Source organism: Gallus gallus, chromosome 3 (genome assembly GCF_016699485.2).
Source record: "Gallus gallus isolate bGalGal1 chromosome 3, bGalGal1.mat.broiler.GRCg7b, whole genome shotgun sequence".
Taxonomy (NCBI): domain Eukaryota; kingdom Metazoa; phylum Chordata; class Aves; order Galliformes; family Phasianidae; genus Gallus; species Gallus gallus.
The window spans coordinates 9,491,618-9,518,476 of record NC_052534.1 but is presented as its reverse complement, the minus strand read 5'-3'; the positions used below and the strand labels follow the sequence as shown (position 1 = coordinate 9,518,476).

Genomic DNA, 26,859 nt, shown 5'->3' with positions numbered 1-26,859 from the left:
GAACTTTGGAAGAGGTGGTAGAGAAAGGGAAAGGGACATTGCAGTGGCACCTCAAGCCTGGATGCCTTCCAAAGCACCCCAGGGGGCCAGCGAGCAAGGTCAGCTCACAACGAGTAGGCAACCCAACAGGGTGCTGGATGTGTCAGAACAGCCTCAGCTGACGACTGCTGGTTACTGAATGCCTATCTTAGATTATATAACTTTTTTTTTTTTTTTTTTAATTTAATACAGCAAGGTGAAATCAGAGGCACTGCCTTTGGCAGCACAATTTTAGGTAACAAAAGAGAAGGGAACGTCGAGGACGCCAGTTCCTAGTGGCAGATAATGACCTGACCTAGTATTTAATTTAAGGTTGGCAGGTTGACTGAGTATCATTGACAGAACACTGACACTGTATAAGGAACTGCCAATTAAAAACATTCTTTTCAAGGAATTTCAGAAGTTTTCAAATACCTTTCAAAACTGACAATGTTTCTTTGTTTTAAACTACTCCTTCAACCCACCCCCCTTCCAAGTCCCATGTTCTTCAAGTGTATTAAAGAAGTAAATGTGTTTGGGAAGCGTGTTACAACAAGATTTTGCAATTATAGATGTTAAAAGAAACAACACAACAAAGAGATAACAGACACCTTCTAAGGAAAGAGCAAATTACTAGCATGAAAAACTTAAAGTGCTTGGTCTAGAAGCAGGGCACAGAATTAGAAGACTGTGCAAGAATTGCTTCCTTGAAAAATAAGTCCATAGAGATCCTAGAAAGACAACAAACCTCTACCAAGTTGAGAAGAAATTAAACAGAAAATAAGAATTAAAGATAAGCAATTAAGTCAACAACTAAACAGCACTGACCATTATCTACAGAGCGTGGACTGCAATGACTGAGAGTAAAATAAGAATATTTTGGAAGCATACGGAAAAGCCAGAATAGTGGAGGAAAAACCGTCAGCGTGTGAAGGAATTACAACAGACAAAATGAAGAAGGAACAAATTTCCTTTGTGAGACAGAAGCGTTGCTGGGAGTTGGACTGCATCTGTGGGAAAAGTACCTGTAAGTTTCCTCTGCTGCTGCAAGAGCAGTAGTTGCTGTTAGGGAAGAAGATACCTCCAGCCTCCAGCACTGCCTGTGGGAAACGTTTCAAGCTTGTAGGAGTCAGATATTTAATTTCTTTACTTTCAAGTGCGAAGTTCACTTAAGGCTATGGGATGTGACAGGAGCATCTGGACAGTAACGAAGGAAGAAAGGTGGGGAATGGAAGAAAGGTAGAGTTGAAATACTGCTTCAAGTGTACAAGAAATCAGATGCTGGAACGAGAAACAACAGCAGGAACTGCCAACAGATAGAAATGCTGTCTGTTACAAATATTAAACTGAGGAATTAACTCTGGTTTACAAGTTGGAGACCAACTATGGTGCAAGACTGAGCTGCCACGTACACTCCCTTCAAATCACTGCCTCAGAAATAGCATCTCTGATGCACCTTGAAAACTTTCAGTATGAAAGTGCAACGCAACACCAGCTGGCTCACGTGGTGAGCTTTGGAACTGCAGTCCACTCTTCCAGCTCTTAATTCTACTTTTTTAAAAAACTTTTTTTTTTTTTTTTTGGTCTCACTGCACACTTGGATGCTTCTTTTTCTCTCTTCTGTTTCTGCCCTTCTATTGTCTCTCTCCCTTTCCATTCTTCTGTCCACCTTCTTCTCCCCTCCCACTTTGCCTATTTTGGGTGCTATTTTGGGCAGCCCTCCTGCTGCCTCTCCCTCCCTGCCCACCAGCCCTTCCTCACCCATACGCCATTGCAAAGGGAGGCTGGGGACACGCTGTGAGGAAAGAAAACACCGCCCCAGTCCCAAAGGGGAGATGGGCATCCCGCTGCGCACAGACAGTACCGAGATAAGATGGCAATTCCTTTGCCCCACTGCTGCTGGGAGGAGGGAGGATATTTGGATCCCTATCTCGGCATTGTCCCTGGCCCCATCTCCAGGCATCTGCTTATCAGCCAGAAGCTAGCAGGACATGTAATAAATCTGAAGGTGCCACCCCACGCCCTCCGGCAGTTGGCAGAAAGAAGTATTTTGTCTCACGTGCCAAATAACCTACTGAAAACGACTGGATTTCACAGCAAAGGATGCTGCTTATCCAGGAAAGTTTGTGCTTGCCATGGGCACCTCATTTTCGTAGGCCACAATTAAAAAAAGCCTTTTAGCTGAGAACGCAGTACCAGTCCCAAAACAAAAAACTCTCAATAAGTACACAGAAACAGTGTTCAGATTTTCACCACCAGCAGCCAGCAAGAAGTTAAGTCTTTAAAACCTCCAAAATCCCAAAGCTGAAATACTTTTTTTTTTCTCTCTTTTTTTTTTTTCTGGAAGAACTGAATTAAGAGAGAGGAAAATGATGCGCTACATTCCCTTCCTGTAAATTAAATGTAGCAATCAATGCAAAAGAAGAGATTAATGAAATATAATGGACAAGAGAGCTTGGAAGACATATTACTATAAGCTTGTCGTGGGTACTGTACAGGGAATACAGGACCACAGAGAAAAAGAACTGCTACGTGTGGATGCAATTAGGAGTCGTATTCAGAATCCAGTCACAGAAAGGAGACTTTGTCTATTAAATCCTTATTTTTGCTGGAAATCAAATAACGAAAAAGCCTAAAACCAGAAGCAATTGTAATTTATCTGGTTTATGAAGTGTTGATGCCGTTCCCCAGAACTGCTCAATTTCAGAAGAATTAATTTCTGGCATGATGGATGTAGTGTGGCACGTGGAATTACCAACAGAGTGGCAGAAGCATGCAGAAGAGGCACTGTCTCCTCCTTTAATAACACTGGAACTCTCCAAGTGCTTATGCAATCCACATATAAACATACCAAATCTGTGCCCCGTTCCTGCAGCTGGCTGGGAGTACGTAAACTCTGGTCAGCATAGAGCAGCACCAGCTGTACAGCCTGCTGCACTGTGCATCGTCTGGTAAAGATGGGCAACGCACCGCCCAAACAGGTCTGCATAACATCTGGAAATGCCTTGCAGCTGTAGCTGGGCGCTGCGGGAAGCAGAGCTTGCGGTTGCCTGCATGCAGCTGCACAGATGTACCCCAGAGGAATGGAACCTCGCTCCAAAGTCACACGTATGCTCTGGGACAATGGGATGAGGTAAAGGGTATCCTTCAGGATTGAGTGCTGCACCAAGTTCTCCTGATAACAAAATGCAAGGCTACTTAAGAAATACTGCAGTGCAGGTATTAGGGAAATCAGAGAAACCCAGAACAGAGATCCAGACCCTGTGAAGCCAATGATGTCAGAAGTTTGTTTAGGGTTTTTGTTAACCTGGATAAAGAACTTGAACCCTAGCCAACATAGACAGAGAAAATGCCCTTGCTTGAATGGGAGATGACCACTTCCAGGTCGTTTGCATGAGGGTTAAGGGCACTATTTATCATTTTCACAAAGGAAGAGCAAAAGCTTCAGGAGAGCAAAAATTTGGAGCAAAATATGAACAGGGAAGGCTACCTCCCAGAAAGATGCATACCAGGATATTACCTGGCAACACTACTGCAACAAAGCAGGGTAACTACCGCCCAGCTGAGAACTTGGAATGTATGCAGAGAGTGTCCCTTACCTGGAGGGGAAGGACAGCAGGAGCAGATGGGTAACTGCATGATAAAAGAGGACTGAGGAACTGAAAGAGAGAGGCTGTGCATGCTCCGTCCCTGGAGGTGTTCAAGGTCAGGTTGGATGGGGCCCTGGGCAGCCTGGTCTAGTATTAGATATGGAGGTTGGTAGCCCTGCCTGTGGCAGGGGGGTTGGAACTTAATGATCCTTGCGGTCCCTTCCAACACAGGCCATTCTACGATTCTATGATGGGAAGTCAGAAATAGAGAAGAGAGATGAAGAAGATCATGGCCTGTGTAATACCCAGGTGCTGTGCCTACTCTCTCCCACAGCCTGTCCAGCTCACTGGGCAACTCTGCACTGTTGCTGATCACTGCTGGGTTTGGCCCACTTGGCTGAGTTTTCCCAATAAATTGGTTGGAATTGGAAAAAATCCTGCAATGGAAACAACTACTCATATCCCTTCTCTTCTTCTCCTTCTCAGTAGGCTGCAGTTTGTTTCAGATGTGAGCAAACTCTGAGAAGGCATTTTTGTTGGTCCCCATCAGGAAACTAATTTCCCTACTTATCACTAAAAGGAATTGTGTTGGCAAGCTTGATTTATGGGGCAAAAGGAAGAAGACTGAAGACAGAGAGACAACACAACTGCTTCTCTCTGGTATTAAATGGAACAGAAGCAAAGGGTTTAGGGTGCAATATGAATATACTTAAATATATATGCATGTAAAACATTTGAAAAATTGTTGTTGTTGAACCTACGTGTATTGTAAAAGCAAAGCCAGATTTTCCTGACACCTTGGCTTACAATTGCATGTGAGCATGAGAAACACAATTTCCCCTTAGAACATGTAGGAAACTCTGAAAGAACAAGAAGCTTGTACCGAAACGTGTGTTCAGTACCCATTTGAGTTTGAGTGACACTACATTACTCCAGCTCGTAGCACTGGCAGGTATCTGAATTTTAATGACATTTCAAAGTCAGTTTAATAACATTATAGCAATATTACAACTCAAAACCTGTAAAGGCAAGTGGTATGTCAAAAGACTGCCATTTAAAATCAAAAGGTTGTTGCCCCCACCTCCCACGGACTTTAAAATGTTCTTCCAAAACCGTCTTTTGAACACATTTGATACAAAATAAAGTCTCTTAAAATACTTCTGATGCCGTTTTCCCCAAACAATATGTCTACTCTCCTACATACATACTGAAGAGACGTTAAGCAATAATCACGGAATGCTACTAAAATCATAGGCAATGACACATCTGTCTAAATGGGCCAATGTGAGCTAGAACACTTTCTCTTCCACTCACATACCTGCTTTTCTTTTAATTGTTGGGAATTAAACGACACAACCCTGACTCAGGTCGCATATCTGCGGCCACCCTATTGATACGTGCACCTGATGAACAACAAGTACCTACACAAGGTTTCAAAGCATGAATAAAAGTGACACCCCAAAAGGTCTTCTCTGGCTTCCAGGTTGCCATGGGGATAAGATACAAAGTTCCTTAGCTCACCTCCAGATGCCTTTGACCTTTCTTTCAACTTTTCTGCAGCCATTTCAGTGTAGCTAGGAAGTTCTGACATCTTCACTCCAGATCGAGCTTCTGCTATTAGCTGACGAGCTCGCTCCCTCAGCTGCCGACGCCGCTCTTCATCTTGCTGCTAAGATATATTGAACAGTTGCCAAGTCAGTAATTGACAGAAATGCAATTTCATTCTCAATCTGATCATCACGATAGTAACTGGTTTACAGCACGGTGCTTGGCCCACATTATAAATAGGATGCTCGGTATCAGTTGGGTGTCACACCACAATTTTTAAAGACTGCTACGAATCAGATTTTTTTAAAGCGCTCCTCGAATTATTATTGCAATAGAAACCTAATTATTGACACGTTAAAGAACTTACAAACTAAGCTCTAGAAAAAGACTGACAAAAATCCTCAGCAACTTTTGTCTCAACGCTATGACTACGCGATGTCTTGCCATGGCTACAGAAAGGGCTTTACTGAACTGAACTGCTTGCTTGAGTAGCATTCTCTCATTGCGTGGACAGGAGAAGCCAGATGTTGCTCTTGGTTAGCCCCTCCACCAAGCTCACCTCCCACATCTGCAGTGTGGAGAGGAAGCTGACCCTTGGACTTCAACAGATAAATCCTTGTAATAAAACAAACGAATGAAAATGAATGAAAGAAAATGAACGAAAGAACAACAGATGCCAGAGTGGAAACCATTTTGCCTCATGTCAAAGCACACCGTCGCTGGGACTTTTGGCCAGTAATAAAGAAAAGATCCCATGGGAATCTTTCCAGGTAGTGCTGCTCTCCTGAAGCACAGAGCTATTGTGGAAGCACTACAACATTTCAGTTATACAGACGAGCCAAGTTCGAAAGCACACTACGTTGGAAAAGACTCATCCACCACTGGAAAAAATAGCAACAGGAGGATGTGCTTAAGAAAAGTAAGCCTATCTCCATCTAAAACATGCATTTTTCAACGTTTGGCTGGGAAAAGCCCAATAAGACCATTCCCATTCCCTTGGTCAGCCCTTGGCTCCCAGTGCAACGTGCCCATAAGTGTGTGGCCAGCAGGAGGGGACAGGTTTTGCAGTGCCAGCTCAATGGGATGGCTTAAGTGCCAATTTTGGATGGCCAGCCCGGCAGGCTGCCCACCGGCATCCCACACCTGCTAAGGGCTTCTGCTAAGTGCTATTTAGTTGAGGCAATCGTTAATAAAACAAGCGCAAAATACTAATTAGGTACATTTTATCCATTTCCATGTAAATTGTTTGTTTGTAGCTATTTACTCATCATTGTTCTCGGCACAATAGAAGAAATGCAAATGAATGAATCAGAATGCAGCCCTAATGGGACTTTCTGTTTATAACCATTAGCCCAGAGGTGTGCTGTAATTCAATCCTCAAGCAGCAAGATTTAGCCTCATTAACAGCTTGCATGGGCAGGTTACAACTCATAAAACCCTACGGTAAACAAAGCGTATGGACACAGCACGGTATCTCGCGCCTGAGTGACAGAACTCCGATTCCCCATCAGATGGCCGTCATTTACTTTCCTGCCCGTGTCCTTCCCTCGGCAGACACTGCTGCGCGGCCCTGCAGCGCCATGCGCGCCGCTTTGTTTGCTTTCCCAGCCCGCGAGGCGCAGAGCAACAGTCCCACCAGCGACTCGTTCGGGAGGGGACACAGCCGGAAAGCTCCCCCTGCTCCCGTGCCTCCAACAGATCCATTTGATGCCGTTTCCAGCCAGCCTGACACCTGACACAGCGCCCGCCCCGAGTCCAACCCGTGCTATTCGCTAGTATTAGTTACTTTTAATTTTACGTGGAATAAAACTGCTCAGTCGTCTACGACGTGCCACTCCTGGTATGAATGAACCCGTGGGTTCCCGGGTGGTTCCATGGCCCCATCCCCATGTCCAGGCGCTTTGAGGCAGGGCCTCTCTCTTCCTGCACTGAGCTGCCTCCCGAATTACGGCGTGGTCATTAGCATCCCGGGGATCGCGAGCAAACACAGATTACTGCGCCTTGTGTTGGTGCTGATTAAGCCAATCATCACCAGCGGATAAGAGAAACCCAGCACATTTATGGCTTCAATTCAGCCCGCGTATCTGAACCGCCGGTTACCGAGCTTGGCTCTTGCAAGGAACAACGGCATTTAGAGCAGAAAAGGTAGGTAAACCACAGCAGCTCAGGCTGGAGTCGCAGAACAATGACTAAGAAGCAAATAGCTAATTGCCCACCCTCGGTTGTGCGCAGGAAATTGCTGGGGAGAGGCTCGAGCCGGGAATTCTCCCACCTGAAAAAAACCACCAAAGAGACGGAGGAGTTAAAGCCCTCGCAGAGGAGCTCCGCACCAGCAAAGGAAGCTGAGCTGCAAGCACGCACATAGCAGTTGTTCCCATCCCATCCCTCCCCATCCCATCCCAGCCACGCCGAAGGGACACAGAAGTTCACCCGGTCCCTCCCCGCCAATTACTTTGCAGTGGTCTAAAAACCGGCCAGGCGGATGCACAGCAAGGCAAACTTCACCATTTAAGGACAAACTCCTCAAGAATAAGTAATGTAATTCCTTGTTTCCCTCCTAGAAAAATGTGTTGGTATGCAATTTTTATATTTCACAGTTCACCGCCATCTCGGCAAGCTTTCTTCCACTGCTTCAATGGTGCTACTTTTAATTTTATCCTCCTTAGTCCTAGTAATTAAAGTGATCAGCAGTGGCATCCCAGCGGCTTTGACACAGCCACAACCCCCTAGCAGCCTTCTGCTTTTAAAGGGGATGGGAAGAGAAAGGGCCGGAGCTTCATTTCCCCGGCACAAGAAAACCGAGCTCCTCCAATCCCCAACTTTATCCAATTGTTCTTTCGGCAGCCTTTGGATCTTAAGAAGCGCCTCGGCCCGGCCGCCGTTAGGGGGTCCCTTTTGTACTCGCCGCGGACGCCGGCGCTGACACTGCTTGGGTCAGAAGCGACGCCCCGGGTTGGGAAGGTGAATTCCGACCCGAAACGCTGCTGGATGGGGGTTGCGAGGGGGGGAACCCACCCTGAAAGCACCGTCCCTGAAAGCACCAAGAATCCCGCCATCTCTAAACCAACCCGACAAACCATCACCTCTGCCACGGGCTGCCGCTTGGCCTCGGTGAGAATGCTGGGAGGATCCGACCTGAGCTTGCGCCAGCAGTCTGATGGCGCGTTAACCTCTCCCCAACAACAACAAAAATCCCGTGAACTGTGTTTGTTTGGAGTTTAAAGGGGAAAATCTTCAACGCGCCCACAGACAGGGCGGTTAGGCTCAGCAAAACACCCTGCACCAAAATCACAGCAGCACCACGGCAGACAGGATGGGGTCCAAAATCACAGCGCTCTGCCCTGACGCCAAAGAGAAAGAACTGCCCGGCACCTCTCTCATCAGCAGGCAGGAAGGACGGCTCTGCTATTAGCCATTCAAAGGGAAAAAAGCTTCTGTGCTTGTCCAGAGGCAAGGATTACCAAAACGCACTTATTCAGTTCATACAGAAGCCAGAATAAAAATAACAAAAAAATAAAATAAAATTACACGAGCTTTAAAGGTTTGGACAGGCTGGGTTTTACCGCAGCCTCGATCGGCTCTTGTTTGAGTAAATAGGATTTGGGATGAAACATTAAAACTGTTTAGCTGCTCTTTTCAAACCGCTGCAAACTTTTCTCATGTTGGTTTATAATATAACCAGACATGCTTGTAAATGGCCACACCTGCTCATTTCTCTGGGGATGGCCTGATCTCTGCCTCCCCTAACAAAGAAAGGACGGGGGAAAAAAAATCAGCCTTTCTTGTTGCAAAACAGAGTGGAAAGTCAAAATCTTTCTCAAGTTTGTCCCATCTGGTCAGATTAAATCTTTGAGCACCCTGGGGACCACATTTCTGTTTGTTCTCTGCTGCCGTTTCAGAACAGCTCCAAATGCACAGGTAGCGAGCAAAATGTGCACAGCACAAACCAAACCACGCTGGGTTTGCACCTCGGTGTTTGTGGGATTGGAGGGAGAGCCGAAGGAAAGCCACCACCATCCTGGGCATTTCCTGCACAGGTACCACCAGCCAGCTGCCACAAAAACATTCGCCTCAAACACTTAAGATGGCAAAAAAGTATGAAATCACTGGGCATTGAGAAGGAGCTCACAGCCCGTGCTGCTGGGCGACCATGAGATGAGATGGAATGAAAACAGGAGTAGAGTGGCCCAAAGTCCCGCACCAAAAGAATCACCAACAGTGTCGCTTTAGGAAAAAATGCAAGTAAAGATCCAAATCCTTGTAGCAAAACAGGGCTGCGTGTGTGCAGAGCGGGGCTATGCGGCTGCCATGTGGAAAACAACTCCCTCAGCCAGAAGTTGCTTTAAAGAAACGTTAGCCACGTAGACATTGCTTTCTTACTATCGCCTGTTTTGTTCCACAAAACATACAGCTCCCCTGGTGTGGTATTTCTGGTGTCCGGAGTGCTGGCTTCAGACAAGTAACCCATTGATAATTTAATTCCTTGTGCCATTGTGAAACGGGTAAATTCTTAGTTTACCGAAATAAAATATATATATACATGTGGAAAAGAAATAATAAAAGAGTGGCTGACTCAGTAAGTGTCACCTTGTGCCGCATCCAAGGCCTCTTGCTGGCTGTCTGGCTGCTCTTTTGTAGGCAACAAGGAGCTGAACGCTCTCTGGCTCCTTAGATCTGGCCCAACAAATGCACTGCCAGTCATGCACATGGATCCAGCTTAAAACCCAGGGTGCGCCTAAAAGAAGCTAGTCAAACTGGCACCTACTCATGCAGAAGGAGATAGATTTGTCATGACAGGCTGATTATTCAATGTAAAGAAACAGTTTAGCTTTTCTAATCTGGTACAAATACATCTTTCTCAGAGAAAAAAGTAAAAGGTCTAACAGTTCAAGTATTTAAAGTAAAGAAACCAACAAAAAATTGTAACGTCAAAGCGAACCATAGGTATTTGTGCTGGTGCATTCTGCAAAACAGCCCCGCAGTTCTATTCAGATAAATAAGATTTAACCCGTTTAACCCCTTCAGAGCCGCGCAGCCCCGCCGCGACCGAGGCGTTTCCATCCCAGCCTGCAGGTTGCTGCTCTGTAATTAAGGCCAACGAGCACCGCCGCCCGCTACGCCCATCGCCGCCACTGCCAGCGCCGGTGGCGTCACCCAAAAAGCGGGGCCGGGGCCGCCCTGCGGCTGTGCACACCGGGTTGGGGTCACCGGGCTGGCGGCGGCGTTTCGGTGCCTTCCAACGTGCCGCTTGTGGGCAGAGGGAAGGAAGCTGCTTACTCATTGCAGGAGTCGACATTTGTAGGGCTCCACTTAAGGGATTTTCTCTTGTGTAAACTTGACTTTGTAATTTCCCCCCAAAAATATAATAAGATGAAGTCAGGTTATGAAACAAAGCGCTCGGCGAGCGGAGCGATGCGCGGGGCAGGAGCAGCCTGGGGCTGCCCTCGGTGCGGGGAGGGCACGGGGCTGCGGGGCGAGCAGTGAGCGCAGCACCCACCTCCCCCATCCTATTCCTATTTTCCCGGTTCCTTCTTTTTTCTCCTCCTTCTTTCTTTCTTTCTTCTTCTTCTTCTTTTTTTTTTTTAAATGTCCTGCAAACTGCTGGCAGCTTGTTTTTAATGGAAAATACCAATCGCCTAGGATCTATACCTAGCCTTTTGCCAATAATGAGAAAACTTCACCTTCTGTCCCCAGCAATTCTTAGGAAATCTTTTGCTGTTATTCCTACAAATCCAATTACAGATTGTTGAGTAGCTAGTGGAGTAAGCTTATTGAGGAGTGTCACATCACTAAGTCGTGCGTATGTGTTTCAGTTTGTAATGTGGTCTGAGCCGCTGTAGAGGTGTCAACTTAAAATGCAAGTAAGTAGCAGAACAGGGCTAATCCCAGGCACTACTCCCCTGCAGCCAAATTGTAGCGCAATGAATGACAGTGGAAATGCAAAGATGCCACTGTGCTTATCACACACAGCCAGATGGTGGACCTGGATCAATGCACACATGCCACGATCAATGCATTTGATAAAGAATTAAGAAGAAAACTGTACATGTTATCAAAGAACTTGTACATGGCATAATTATGATTCTGCATGTGCTTACTGATGATATTGGAGACTCAGAGGCAGGTGATAATGAAACTGATAGGAAGAAATAGCTTAAAGGCTACAGCATATGGCCTCGGCACTAAGAAATCTTGTCAAATAGTTCAGAAAGCTTTTTTAACTGTCATTACAGGCTGCTCATAGTGCAAGCTGGTGGCAACGTTTTAATTTTTTTCCCCCTTTTTTTAAATCTGAAATGTCAAAAAGTTACAAAAGCCGGACTTTGCAGCACAGCTCCGAAAATAATTAAGACGCTGTTGTGTTTTAAGCACGGCCAGAGAAGCGACGGGGAAAGCCGGCGCTCCCGACTCTCGGTGGCGGTGGATGGGCATTTCTTAAGGCATATAACGGTGCCTCCCCCGAATCCGTGCTGTTAGACCTTCGGGGCCGTGGTGGTGGTACACGGAGTGTATCCGGTAACAACTTGTGCTCAGCACACCCATTTGTGCGGGTTGAGTTGGGTATGCTTTCTCGTTGCGTGCACGGCGCTGCCCTGTTCGCATGCCTGCTCTGCCAGCCGCGCTGCAGCTCCTCTGGATGTCAAAGGAGGTAATTAAAAATTTGTGGAAAATGGTATATAAAGTGCTAAAAAAAGGCATATACGTTTGTAGTGCATAAAGGGTCCCTAAAATACGAATTCTCATGCTCCAGTTGATAGATGAGCTGTCTAATCAACGCCTGGACGTAACTTAAGTGCTCTCATTAGTGTGAAGACCTTCGGGCTAAATAAGACTAAATCCCTTAAAAATTGCTTCTGCAATAGAAAAATCCCCCTTACCATTTTCCTCTGCCTAAATCATATCAATTAAAAAGGGAGAGAGGAAGGAGGGGGCGGGGGGGGGGGGGGTTGCGGGGGGAGGAGAGGCATTTTCACATGACTTTGTTTTAGCTGACACTCCAAAAACTATCTCCCGAATCCAATTTGAAATGTTGCAGCGAGAAAAGTTCATTAGCAACCAAAGAAACAAAAAAGCCACGCTGAGCCGGGTTTCTCTTTCACTTTAAACCCGGATCTTCAATCAGCGCGAGGCGTTCGGTGCCCATTGAATCCTTTACCTTCGCTTTTTTTTTCTCCCCCCTCCCCACCCCTCCCCCCCCCCCCCCCGACCCCAAATATTTAATCAACAGCGCCTGCTGCGGTTTTCCATTTGGGTGCCGTAATTTCTCGGACCGAGCCCCTGCGAGGAAGAAGCACGCATTTCTCCCACTTTGTTTGCAGCGTGCCCCCCCAGCCCCACCATTTCAATTTGTCCTGACAAACCATTGGGTATTAAACGCTAAAGGCACGCAGAGCGCATAAAGAACTGATGGCTTGATTAGCTCTTGTGGTGCGATTGAAGGAGCTGTCTCTCTCCCCGATTCTCCATTTTGAGAAACACTTTGATCTCCGTTCAAGTCAATTCATGAACATCAACTGACAAGGCCGCCTGAAACACCCCGACGGTTAGACCCGAACCCGCGGCAAACTATTTGGTTTCATTAAGGCTTCGGGAGAAGTGACCAGTGACAGTCCTTTCACTCCAGAGCCGACAGACAAGTGCCTACTGCAACCCGAATGCGCCCGACGCGCAGCTGACGGCCCTCCACCTGCAGCCGGCCCCGAAGGACGACCGCCGCGCCCGCCGGTTCTCGCTGGGGTCCCGCTCGGCGCAGGGGCCGCGGCACAGCTTTGCTACAGTAACCTCTCCCCTCGCTTCTCCCTTTTTTCGTAGAGCCCCACTTCAAAGGGCCGGGCGCTGCCGCGGGGCTGTCAGTGCGGGTCAGCAACACCGGAGCGGAAAGTGGCCGCGGTGCCGCGGCACAAAGAGCCTCCGCGGCCGGAATCAAACAGAGCCCAATTAAACTGATCATAACGTCCCAGTGAACACGAGGAAGCTCACCTGGTATTTCTGGACTTCTTGTGTGAATTCCCGACTCTGCTCGGTACTTGGTACCATAATTACCCTGACCAAAATACTGTGAAATTACTGCTCTGATCTACTAATGGCTGCAAAAAATCAGGCCGTCGTGGTTTGATGCCAAGGGGCTGTAGCGAGGTGGCGCAACGCTTTCCGACAGAGACGACAACTTCTAAAAACTCAAAAGGGAAAATTAACGGGATGTGGTTTATGTTGCCAAGGCCTGTTCATTAATTACCAATTTAATCGCTGCTGGAGGCATGACATTACAAAAATCTGGCTGAAAGTTCTAATAGATTATGAAGACCACCTAAGAAGAGTGACCAAGAAATGTACAAAACAATTAATACTGTTTCACTGCTATCAAAGACACTCAGATTATTTTACATCAAGTGAAGCAAAAGAATTAGTAGCTTCACAGTGCCACCACTAGGAACTGTAAATACAATGGCACACAATTAGTAATGCACATGTGACTTTTCGTTCAAGGCATATATCCTTGGGAAAGCCAGAACATGATAAGGAGAACAAAAGAAACATTTTTAAATGAACTGAATAAAGATTTTAACTCCACCCTTGTGCATGCTGAGCAATAACAGAATAGGCGATGCAAAATACAGCTCTAAGTGATGGCGATATCATCCTGGGATTCACAACAGCGTGTGCTGAGCATCCACGCAGAAAGCGGCCGCGGTTATTAGCGGCAGTATGAAAAGAGCATTCGAGATGTGGAGGAAGCTGGGGCTCACCTCGCACACAACAGAGGGCCCCCGGAGCTCCGAGACCTCCTTTTTGGGGGGCTAGCAGTTATAATTGGAGAGAGAAAATGCTTCGAGGCGTTGAACTCGTGTTGTTCAGATATCTGAAAGCTCAGCTGGGAAATTCTGTGTGAGCGTGCAAGTGAGCGCTATGGCTGCAGAGCACACAGCACCTTGAAATGACACACACGGAATCAACAACTGCGCACGTATATCTGGTGCTTAACTGGCGTAAACAGATGCGAGTTATGGAAATAACACCAATAAAATCCAGCTGACAACCTCAAGCATTTATAACTACAACTCCAACTGCGTAACATTTGCCTCGCATTATCAGAGGTTACACTTCATTCATGAAATCCCTCCCGCTACAAAAACCACAATGCATACTAATTCCTCTTCGAACCGCTTTTACTTGCACTAATTGATTTATTTTCCCAGCTACGTCAGGGGGGTGTCCTCAGCACTGTTTCTCGAAATATCACAGCTTCATGGTCAGGAAGAGCTTAAACAGATCAAACACCAAGTCAAAAGACACAGAACCCTCCTGGAAAGTTACAGAGTATTTTCAGTTTTCACGTCACGAGCAGCGGCAACTAAAACCCCTCGGATTGTTCTTGCCACCAGGCTATCTCAGCCTTAGTGTGCCATTATACAGAATGACTATCAGTTCAGTTGTGATTTTGAAGTGTTCAGCCAGCAGATCTAACCTGCATTTAAAGAGAAGTATATTGTTAAAACAGCTATAAAACTTGGGATGCTCATGAAATGTAAATACTATACAACATAGCCTTATCAGCTTAAACCATATTTAACCACTTTATAGTGGCATACGTACCAGACATATAAATGAACAACGGGGAATAAGTTACCAAAGCTTTGGGATTACCAAAATAATGTTCAATCTTTTTACCAATTAGATGGTAACTGCTTCTTTGCAATCTCAGGAAGATCTAGTGATCGTATCTAAACCTGGTCACAATTATCAGCATGCAGGCTAGTCTTCTTTCAATCAATATTTTCCAATTATTATTAAAGCACCAAGGTTGCCATCTGCAAAGCCCTACACCTCAATACGTTTAGGTTAGATGTTTAATTAATAAAGACCAACTTCTCCCTCTCTCCTTCAAAACCAAAACAGGAATAACTTGGGTCATGTTCTTTTACACGAGTTAATACTATCACCTCAATTATAGCTAGGGAGACTGCAAACAGTTCCACTGACTATCCAGATGGCTTTCCTAATGCAACAGAAGCAGGGAATTTGATTTCAGGTATAAATACAAATTACTGAATAACGTATCGGGTACTCATTTTCAAGAACCCATTAAAACATTTGAAGGAAAGAATACTTGCAGTACTAACTTGATTTTAAGGCATCTTTCACGTTAAAACATCCCTTTTCGTTGTGTGCTCTGAACTTGCAGTCTGTGCCATTTCTGCTAATACTGACTACAGTTTACCTCGTAGTCACATAGTAGAGACGGACAGTTAGTGGTTTATTTGCTCAGAGTACTGCAGGTTTTTGCAGGACATGATCAATAAATCAAACTGCTTAATAAAGGGTTTTTTTTTTTTTTTCTGAGCACTTACTCAGGAAAATAATCCCTTATTTTTGTTTTACTGCAACTGGAATATCCTGTATCTGTGCAAATGTATGCAATCAAAATTAAAGAGTATACAAAACCATCTCATTTCAGGTTCTGTCGGTTTCTGGAGCTCTACTAAAAAGACTTCCATTTCCACCCAGCCACTACGGATGCAAAAACTGTTATCATTTTGCACTCAAATATTTATGAAAATGAAAAGTAATGGGCAAAACAGATTGACACCTGAAGTAGAAAGAGCTTATTAAACATGAATTAGATACAGCCGCAACAAGTCCTTTGAGGAAGCGAGTAACAAAAAGCAATACTCTGAGCAGAAAGAAACAATCTCAAGGCAGAACCCCTTCCTGCTGCCCTCTGTATACGGGCAGCGTCTGTATGGTCGGAGGTAACAGCTTCACATCTCCATATTCTACTACAAAAGCTGAATGCAGACCTCACTGCTCTTTCAAATCTTTATTATTATTATTTTTTTAATATATGTAGGCAACTATAACTACCATTCAAACTGAATAAGTATGAAACAATGGTAGTAGAGGTAAGTAAAGCCACATCTTTCTCTGCAGAAAGCAGGCTAGCAACAGTTGCATGGGAGCACAGCAGCAGTGTCAGACTGCTCTCTGAAAACACTCCTGCAATTAGCATTCATATGGTTTTAAATACTTATTTTACAAATGGAGTCTCTTACAATGCCGTTGTAAAGAAAGAATTACTATTTTCATGGGAGGCAAAAGACCAAGGAACTCCCTGCGGGTATCATGCCTGCATCCCAGAACCAATACTAGATTCTAAATACTCAAAATCTTTGGCCAAGTCCATACGAAGGGCCCAGTCCTACACCTAAATTCACTAGGAAGAAATCCTTGGCTTGTGCAAAAACACAGTAACTTCAGGAGTGATCTCTGGTCTGTGCCTGCCAGACAACCACAACCTCTCCCAGATGAGCACCATCTCACATGAACGCCATGCTATACGACATCCTCTGCTAAAGCCGTCTGCCTTGCAAATACCAGTTAAAAGGCTTTGACACATCATTTCAGAGATGTCAGAAAGAAGACTGATTGGCATAATCTTAATTTTCACCCCTTTGAGGACAGAGCCTTGCTGTGGCAAAACCTTTCACTGTCCCTGATCTCACCCACCTTCAGCTTAGAGCTGAGCTCTACCCAGCAGTGGCTTACTTTCACTGTTCAATACACAGGCCCATCAATATGTTGCACCACTCCTTACTATACAATGTTCAAATCTTGCTGTATAGACAGAACTATTAATTTCTTCAAGAGCTTTTCTACAGTTCTCATCATTACGGTATTTAAGTGCCTTAAAAATATTAATGGCATTCTCCTCTCCCAGCACCCTGTGGTGGTGTTATTACCCTCTTCTTTGGCTGGGAACTGAGATGGGGAGACACAGCTAACAGGATCTAACACTGAGTGCATACTCTGGGAAGTCTATTACCTGCTTTTCTCAGCATACTAAGCTTTATGCAGCCCTTTGTAAGTCTAAAGCACAGCTCCAATTGATTTCCCTGACAGACATGGAAGCTCAATACATCTGCAAATTAAACCTTCACCTCAAATGGCCATCCAAAAAGGAAGGATGCACAATTGATGACTGCTTGGAGGAAGTGTGGTTCGGAACACTCAGCAGCACTGATCAGAAACACTGAGGTAAAGGCAATCTTACATTTAACTCTTTCAAGCTGTGACCTCATCCTCTTGCTCCTTGCAATCCCCGCTTTGCTTGCTGTACACCTTCCTACCAAAAGGACGGAGGTCCTCTGGACAAACAGCCTGCTCAACCACCTCAATCCTCTGAGTTAAATGAGACACAAATGCTTTGGGGAAAATAGTATGCGATCACATAATTAAAGACTGCATCATAATGCATATACACAAAGCAGGTTAATTAAAGTTGCCTGTGAATTTCTTAACTCCTAATTCCATCCTCTGTAATCATACTGACTCCACAACCATAGCCATTTGAGTTTACAGAGCAAACGACAGCTGCAGTGCATTTCCATTCTTTACATGGACCAGTCATTAAAGGAGAATAAACAAACATTTTTTTGTCTGGCCTTCACAGATTTTGCTGACGGTGTAGCTGTGCTGAGATTCAGCCTCCATGGATTCCACTCCACATTGTGGAAGTGAGGCCCCGCAGCAAAGACCTTTAAAGAGCCCTGCACCTCCTCAGTACATCCCATTTGTCCTGGTCCTCCTCTGGCTGCCAATTCACCAGGTAGGTAGCACAGACCAGCTCCAGCCTCCTCACCTTTCCAGCATCTCATCCCAAGCAAGCCCACGCTGTTAGCAACCATCACTGCAAGTTTGTACTTTAGAGCACCTGGTGGGATTAGTTATGTCCATCCCAGCACTGTGTAGGTCATCATGAGAAGAGGGGAGTTAAACAGAAGTGAGTAAGCTAATAAAAATGCTTTCCTGCTTAAAAGCTAAGTGACTACAGCTGTACCAGATTGGAAATGACAAAAGCATCTCTGAAAGAGTCACTGCATGCATGTCTACATCAAGAAAGCAAGAAGAGAGGCTGAGCTGTTTGTAGATCTACCAGAGAAATGGCATCCATAAAGGTAAGTCTTTAGTCTGTTCATACAGCTCTTCAATTAACTCTTCCAGTCTCCAAAAGGCTGCATCAATTTTAAGGACATATCTATGACCCTCCCAATACATGAACATGCTTTCAAGCAATTGCTGACCAATGTAGTCTTTTCTTTGACTTCGAGTATCTGTCTACCAGTTTACAGGCAGGCAGCCTCTATACAGGCTGGAACGCACACATTTTGCAGATTCTAGAGTTCCTGAGAAGCACTAAGGGAGCAGATCTAACAGTGCAAAAATTTCTCCCATGCTGCAAGGAGTGAAAAAAAATGGGAGAAAAGGGGCTAATACGCTACAAATAGGGGAAGACAGATGAGAACAATGGGGCTAAATCAAGTGGACTAAAGATAGGATGGGAGATTACAGGGCAGAAGGCACTGAGGGTATATGTCTAAAGCAAGAAAGATTAAAGAAAGCAGGAATGAAGAAAGAAAAGGTAAAAAGCAGAGGAAAGGCAGTTGAAATGGACAGGAGAGACAGCTGAAATAGTGAGAGAGAGAGAGAGAGAGAGAGAGAGAGAGAGAGAGAGGAAAGAAGGGGAAGAGAATACAGCTTGGGATACAATGAGAAATCATAGAATTCTAGAATCACGTAATATCCACATTAGGAAGGGACCCACGGAAATCACTGACCCCAGCGCCAGGCTCCACATGGTACCACCCAAACCCTATGGTTCAGAGCCATAGGCATTCACAACATCCAGAAATCAGAAAGTGAGAACTCTGCCAACTTGAACATGTTGAGTTTCAGGTACATCCCCAACACTGCAAAGTCAGCAAGAGATTTTGACTCCACAGGGCAGCCTGAAGGGACAGTCTTCCTTTTCTCCTACATGAGAAGACCAAGACTTCTACCACAGCACGTCAGGTGGGCACATACCAGGAAGGCTTATATTTACGAGTTGGAAATTTCCTCCCTCTTTGTTCACCTCAAGCAGGAACACAACCCCATGCACTGTATATTGTTCTCACTTGTTTACTTAGTAAACAGCGATTCATAGTTGTATTGTAAACATAAAGTAGTACAGCAAAGCCTATGAGACAAGATGTTCAAAAGTAACTAGTGACTGCAGCTTAGCTGGGGGGTCTGATTTCCAAAGGCCGGGCTGCCTGAAGCTCTTAAAATGAAGATACCAAAAAAGATGTAACTGCAAACTTGAAGAGTAACGTTTTTAAAGTACTGTCCCTGGACTCTAAAGTTCTTTTATTTAAAATCAGGTTTTCCTGTTTGAAACCATTTTCTCTTGAAACCCCCTCAAAATTATCCCCCAAATTAGTCTAAGCCAACTCCTGCAACAAAATGTCTGTTCTCATCACCAGAACTGCCATGTGGCTAACACACTGCCTATTACTGCACGCAGGTTGCACACTGACACTCACAACTCTGCTGAAGTGCACTAAGAAAGAGATGCTTGAGTAAAGGTTCCTATCATTAACCTCAATGACCCCAAAATACTGAATAGTCTCTACTATTTTCCAAGAAGCACATAAGCAATGGCCTGTAGTAAACAACATCAAATAAGTTCAAGAAAAAAAAATGAAAGCATCTTATGATCTATGCACATTAATGCGTACATACACCCTCATCTAGAACATACACATGTATGGACACATATAACATGTCACATTTACACAGTATATCAGATATGAATATTATACCAATATCCATTTATAACAATCCCTTTCAAATGCATCTTTCCCAACGGAATGCATTAAGAGAACGCTGAGCTTTCTAAGTCAAGAAGCCAAAAATCAGAGTACATGGAATTTAGGTTAGCTGTACATCCTTGCATGCTGGTTCTTATTCCATATGGTCTTTATCTGCACACTTCATACTGGTTCTCCTTGCCTTGGCTACAGCTAGCTACATTCAAAACTTCCCGAAGTCAGTCCCTGATAATCTTGGTTTGGAAACCAGAAATTGAGGACTCTGCCAACTTGAATATGTTGAGTTTGAGGCACATCCCCAACACAAAGTCAGTAAGAGATTTTGACTGTACAAGGTAGCCTGAAGGGACAGTCTTCCTCTTCTCTACAAGCTTCCATCTAATTTCTTTTGCAGCTTCTCTAACAAATGAAGGAAGGTCCCATAGCTAATCCAGATGCCCGAGCTGCACAAGGCTGATTCGTCCTGAAAGGTTTGTCCCTATCTCTCATCATTCAGCTGGCTTTCACTTTCACAGCCTAGACAGTCTTCAGTTCTGTCCGTGTTCGCATTGCCATCTACCTCCTTCCTATCTACCTGAGGCATCTCTCCTCTGCATGCCAGTGCAGTACCTCCATTTCTTCCCATTTGGATTTCATCAGCAGGAGGACTTTGAGCCTAAGAGGGAAAGTTTTGCTTTCCAATACGATGATCTGCATCAGAATGGACCCTGGTCACAAGGAGAGCAACGGTAAAAGGCATTCAGGCTGTGCTGTGTCCATATAGACAATTTCTACTGACACAAACTTCCCTGAATTTCAAGGCTCTCTAATGATCTCGTGCTATTAACCCAACTTCAATTGTTTTGAACGGACTTTTCAAGGGAATGGAACCTTTTTCCCATAAGACATTTTTAACATGGGTAAAGCAATGCTCCACCCAACCTAATTCAGAGCAGTGGTTGAATAGGTTGCTTTTTTTCTCCTGAAGTTAAAAAAAAAAAACAAAAAACAGCACAAAAAATTACCCCGAGGCAGAGAGCTGTCATGGAAAATTTCAGCTCAAACCATTAAATACTAGGAAAGTTATAAAAACTTTGAAGGTAATAAGAAAATGTTGGGCAGTTTTTACTACAGTTAATTCTGCTTGAGTAGCTGCCGATAGCATCACTCCCCTAACATTGTTTGCTATATGAAAAACTGTTTAAATAAAAAAAAAGGAAATAAATCCAATACGAGATTTATACTAAGCTAGACTTGTTTGGGACAACAGTCAAACATGAAATAATTGTGACATTTTTTACTTATTGTTATACTATCATTAGGCAAGTAAGATACGTATGCATACATGAATATGTTTTGAAGAAAAAAAAAGAAAAGAGAACTATTTGCAGTTTGCAGGGGAATTATTGATGGAAAAAAAATGTCTAGCATGGACCCAAAATAGCTGAGAGTGAAATAAGACGTGTAAATCATTGTCTTCATTTTCTGATTGCGAGATCCCATTTATATAAGAAGCTGAATCTGTCCCTCAGGAATAGCCTCTCAAAGATGCGAAGCAGTAAAAACTCTAGCCTTTCTCTGTATCATTATTTTTCAGTTACATTTGCATTCTTAGTTGCCAGTACAGTCTCTAATACACAATAGTTAGAATCACAAAAACCCACATTGCGAAGGTTTGCATAAAAATTAATTGGCTTTCATCTCCAGAGAGAACGCATCCTTCCAGGTCACCACTGAGGCCAACGGAGGTGCAGCCGTAGCTGCTTTGACACTGGAGCTCATTCCCCAGCTCCACTTTCCCACCTCACCAGCATAATCAACTTTCGTGATAAAAAGGAATTGTTCCATCAACTCTTTTACAAGACTGTCACAAGCAGCCTCATTCACTGCGGTAACACTTATGAAGCAGCAAGCAGTTGACATCACAGGCTCGGGAAACGCATTTACATTAAGTGAAAAAGGAGAAGTAATCAAAAATAGCATAAATTACTCCACTATCATTTAACGAGTAACTTTTGTTTTTCGTCCCATTAGAAGCTGCGGTGCCAATCAAAGAAGGTGCTCCCAGACCTCTGCTTCCATTGCAGTGTAAAGCATCAGCCTGCCGGCTGCAGCAGCAGGATAAACAGGCTCTTAAGGTGCACGGGGGGCGCACGACTCAGCAGAGCACCAGGGCACGGCGTGGAAAGGAAGGATTCTGCAAACGTGTTTCCCACAACAACATAAACGTGAACAGGAAATTTTAACGATGTAAACTGCCACACGGGCCAACGTTTCTTACATCATTCAGCTGCTTATTGCGGGCTGGGATGATCGTATTGGTTAGCTGCTTACTCCCTGCCTTTAGAGCTGCATCTCTTCTTGCTTGCTCAAGCAGAACTCTCGCTCGTTCTTTAAGTTCTTCCTGTCTTGACAACATTCGTTGCTTAAAAATAAAGAAATATAATTAACGGCAGGGTAGCCTCAGGGCACTTAACATTTACACAGTAGTTAGTAGCCAGGAGCCTTCCTATATAATAAAGATCAGGAGTCACATGGATTATAGCTTCATGAGGTGACAGAGCACTCTACAGAAATGAAAAGTAACGATAATCAAGATGTAAAATTAAAACAAAACTCACGGGCCTTTATAATGTAAATAGATTTCTCTCCCTTCCCCTTAAAACTTAATTTCTATCAACATTTAATGCCTTTAAACTGCAACTGTGGAGAAAAAGATAATTGGCTTCATGGAAGCTAACCATGTTAAATGTGCTATGTGTTTACTTATTTACTTTAATATGTATGCAAATATAATGCTTCGTTGGCTACTTATATGGGTATCGTTCATTTCTAACTTCAACTGAACACAAAGAGGCTGGGTACAAGGGAAAACAACCTGCAGAAATATCTGTTTCTACTTCATATTTAATGAAAGCCCCTTCTTCATGCATGTGACCGATGACCCTTCAGAGCAGAAGCAATGGAAGGAGGATTTCTGCAAGGGCAAAATGAGCTCCCACACAGCCAAACTCCCAAGTGCTGACTTCTTAGTCAAGCTCAACAGTGAAAATTCTGGGAAATGTATCTCTTAACATGGGCTGGAGTTGGAAGAGACGTTGCAGGTTGTGCTCCTCCTCCGCCATATGGTAATTGAAACAGTCGAGACTAAGCAACAATGCGCGAGCATCCAAGTTTAAGACTGAAACATCTGAGATTTCATTACGATGTACAGACACACAGAGGACTAATAACAGGAAAAAGTCTCTAAAGCCATCTTGTCCTACAACCTTGCACATGAAAATCTCATAACAGATCCCATCCCTCCCTGCTGCACGACTCCATGTTCCATGTGGGGTCACATCATTCCTTTCTCATCTGGTACTCAAGGTTGAAGAAAGCAAATGCCATGAGGCTCCACTGATTAAAGGAAAGAAATTAGCTGGCTCTGCAAGTAATATTTGGCCACCATCACCCATCTGTGGGCTGCTTCTCTTGCAATAAAACGAATCCTCATGGTGCTTACTTGGGAAAAAATGTAAAAATGTTTGAAGCAATCTACAGAGCCAAGAGACTGGCTGTATTCTTCTCTTATCACAACTAATGGCACAAAGCCAAACCAAGCTAAAACTAAAGAAAGTTCTTCACGGGGTAAAATTGGGATTTTTGTAAACAGGGTTGAAAAAATTTTTTACATATTTCTGTGATGATACTATTTACTGATAATGCTCAGCATTTGTATAATATTCAACTTTCACCCTCACAATAAATCTGCAAGGTAGGTGGGCATATACTTTTTATCTTTATAGAAAGGAAAATGATATTGTGGTTAAGAAACACGCCTGAGGCCATTCAGTGAACAGCATAATTTAATATTCTGGAGTTTCTACCACACCATCACAGGCTATGTTCACAAGGCCGTGTGGTTTCTCAGATAAGATTTGGAAATATGTTTGGATATTTCAAGTCATTAAAAACTGACATTTTTTGAATATGGCTCAATGAACGGATAAGTCTGTTTTGTTTTGTTTTGTTTTTTAGTTTATGCTATAGCATGCAATATTTCAAAGAAAGGCGTTGCCACTCTCAGGGGGTAGGACAAGTCCTATGAATTCATTTTTCGTTGAATGGCTCTTTTTCAGCATCACACACTTGTCAAAATACCTGCTGCCCAACCATGACAGCACATACTGCCCACCTTACCATGGAGGAACAACTCGAACAGAATCCCCGTGCTGACTCACAGGCACACAGACAGTTGCAGTCTCTTACCTGGGCTGTCTTTGCAGATGGATCTGCATGATTTGAAGTCATTCTGGCATCGCTGTCAGAATCCGATTCGGCTTGCCTCGGAGAAGCACACGTTTTCTTTGCGAGATCCACATCCTTATTATAGAAGTATCCAAGGTTAGAAGTAGGAGATAAACTCGGCTTCATGCCACGTGATCCAGGATCTTCTCTCACGCTCTCTGGCGATCCCATATGTCCCAGCTTTTCCTGCTCCGAGAAGCCAACGGTGTTGTCTGAACTCTGACGTCTTTTTTTGTCGTTATCTTCACAAGCAATTGTGGGAGATACGTCCTCTTTTTGGTCACCGACATGTGCCAAGTCACTTAAGTCTAAAGTGTCAGCTTTCAGCAATTTCTTCCTTCCCACCACGGGCTGTGCTTGTGTTGTATCTGTACTGCTGCACTTCCCAACTTCTTCAGAGGCAGAAGTCCTTCCAGAGCTCTGCTGGGACTTTTGCGGGTCCGTGTCACTTCGAGTCCTGCGAGAGGAAGGGGAAGCTGTGCTTGGACTTAAGTGGTCATCAGGAGTCTGATGCTCGCTTTCGGATTCCCCGACCCCGCTGTCGTTCACAAACACGGAGTCATCCTGGGAGGCAAAGTCCGCCAGGCCGCCATCCGGCGCCTGCAGCTCGGGCTGCCGCTTCAGGTCGCTCAGCTCTGCGTAGAACTTCTCCTGGTCCACAGAGCTGTTGGTGTCTGTTTCGTAGTTACCCACTTTATATGTGCTTTTACTGCTGTTCTCCTCTATTTGAACCACATTCAATTCCTGGCCGCAGAAGTGCGCCCGTATTTGATAGAGATAGGTCATAACGGTCAGCTTGTCGGGGATTGCCAACAGCACCATGTCAGAAGGCTCCAGCAATCGTGATATTCCTAAGCTGGCAAACCCATCGTACGCCTTTAAAAAGAGGCAAAGCAGAGATTATAATACAGCACTTTCTTACGTGGCATAGCATTTCAAGCAAACAAACATGCTCCAGTGTTACAGGAACAGTATGGACTCGCCTCTGTTACCACTTATTCTTTTGGTTTCATTGCAGTGGGCTGGTATTTATTATTTTTCATTGCACCACCCAATCTGAACTCATCAACATTTCCTGATGGATTCTAGATATCTCCTGGGGTATCTTCATGGTAATGCAGATCAAGCGGATATGACTCGCAAAGACATCCAAACAGCACTGTTCTGAATACTCCTAGCCTGCTCCTGCACCGTAATAAATCTTGTTACTCAAACTAATGCCACTCTCATTACTAAAAAGATGTTCATGATACTGCAGTGTAAAACCCCTTGTGTTTGCATTAGGAAAGTCTCCCATGGCACCTTCGCTGGTTCTCACTGCAGCAGTAGCAAACAAGCAAATGGAAAAAAATGTGAGAATTGGAACAGAAAAAAAGCGACAAAGGATGGCTTTTTAAGATAAGGAGCAAAGATAGAAGAAACATGACACTAATCCATCTTGGGTTTTATCACTGGTGATCAACCTTCTCCCTTCTATTGGTCGTGTAATTGCTGTGATTTGTGTTGATGAAAAACAATGTATGTGCAGATAGCCCAAAAGAACACCGTCACAGATGGAGTGGTACAGGACATAAATCACAATCATCCAGCAAACAAATGTATTTTAAAACTTCTGGTGTAAATTCAGCATAAAATTACAAAAAAGAGTGTATTTCATTCATGCTTTACCTTCCTTTGTAGAAGCTGAAGAGTGAAAGCCTTCTGGTTTGTGAGGCCACATCATGTTCTTTCTGTTCTGAGTGGGCTTGGTGCATCAGTTTTTTCTACTTTTGAAGAGTTAAAGCCGTTTCTCAATTTACAATTAATTATTACTACCCTGGGTTAACCCTGGAACACACTGCTGCATCTACAGGCTGCAGAAGGCCTTCTGTTAGCAAAGCCCAGCTCCTCCTACCAGGCAGCCTTGCAGCTCCTGCCTACCCTCTTCTGCAAGGCTCCAAAATGCCAACAGCTGCTCCAGCAGCCTTTCTAACAAAAAAAAAGGTCCTACATTTAAGACACAGAAGGGAACCTGTCCTTTTGCAAGGAAACAGTAATGCATACCTTTGACTTCAGCTCTGCTCTGGTTATACACTATTTCCCTTATTGACTTAGTTGTGGAAGGCTGGAGAAAAGAAAGAGGAGGGAAATTAATTGCAATTTCATATCCTCTTGGTTTTCAGAGCACTCCCTTTCACGGCAGCCAATGTTCACTGCTGATCTTTGAATTGCATGAATCGCTTTATGGGAAGGCTGACTATGAGAGATGGCCATGTCACTTGCAAGAGAGGAGCTATGCTTAGATATAGGAGGAGCAGCAGCACAAAACACAGACATTGTATTTGCTGATAAGAGGCTCCAGACAGAGCAGAAGAACAGGAAATGGATGGGTCTGTAGGTGGGCAGCCTAAGGGCACAGGAAGGATGGATGGACGCTCACCCACAGCAGGCTGCCTTGGGAAGCAGAGCAAGACATCCATCCTGGCCTGCAGAATGGATGCAGCACCAGGGTTTGCTGCTTGACTCACTAAGTGGGTCAGAGCTGATGTGGTGCCATAACTAACCTGATGCCCCTCACTGAGGACAGTTGGAGTTGGCATTTCAGGAATGAAAAGACCTAGGCTTGGGTTAGCAGTCCAGAGCATCAAAAGCCCATAGATGTAACTTGACCCGAACTCTTTATTACACTCTTAACTTGTTATTTATGTGCTAATAAAACCAAATCCCAGGCATACTTCCCAGGGTCTGTGAAGTGTAGGAGGGGACAGTGTTTCAGAGCTGTTAGAAAAGGCACCTGCTCAACGTGG

At 44.5% G+C, this 26,859-nt stretch overlaps 1 protein-coding gene across 16 annotated transcripts in view; it reads right to left on the bottom strand.

The window, feature by feature from the left end:
• Positions 1-26,859, bottom strand: part of EHBP1 (EH domain binding protein 1) — a 195,532-nt gene that overhangs the window by 40,411 nt on the left and 128,262 nt on the right. For 14 of the 16 annotated variants that reach the window (XM_015278098.4, XM_046939158.1, XM_046939161.1 and 11 more), the window contains 3 exons: positions 24,035-24,949; positions 22,065-22,208; positions 5,130-5,277 (listed from right to left, as the gene is read on the bottom strand). In XM_015278098.4, coding sequence (XP_015133584.2) covers positions 5,130-5,277; positions 22,065-22,208; positions 24,035-24,949 — 1,207 coding nt within the window. The remainder of the gene's footprint in view (positions 1-5,129; positions 5,278-22,064; positions 22,209-24,034; positions 24,950-26,859) is intronic. The other 2 variants (XM_046939159.1, XM_046939163.1) reach the window with 1 other exon arrangement.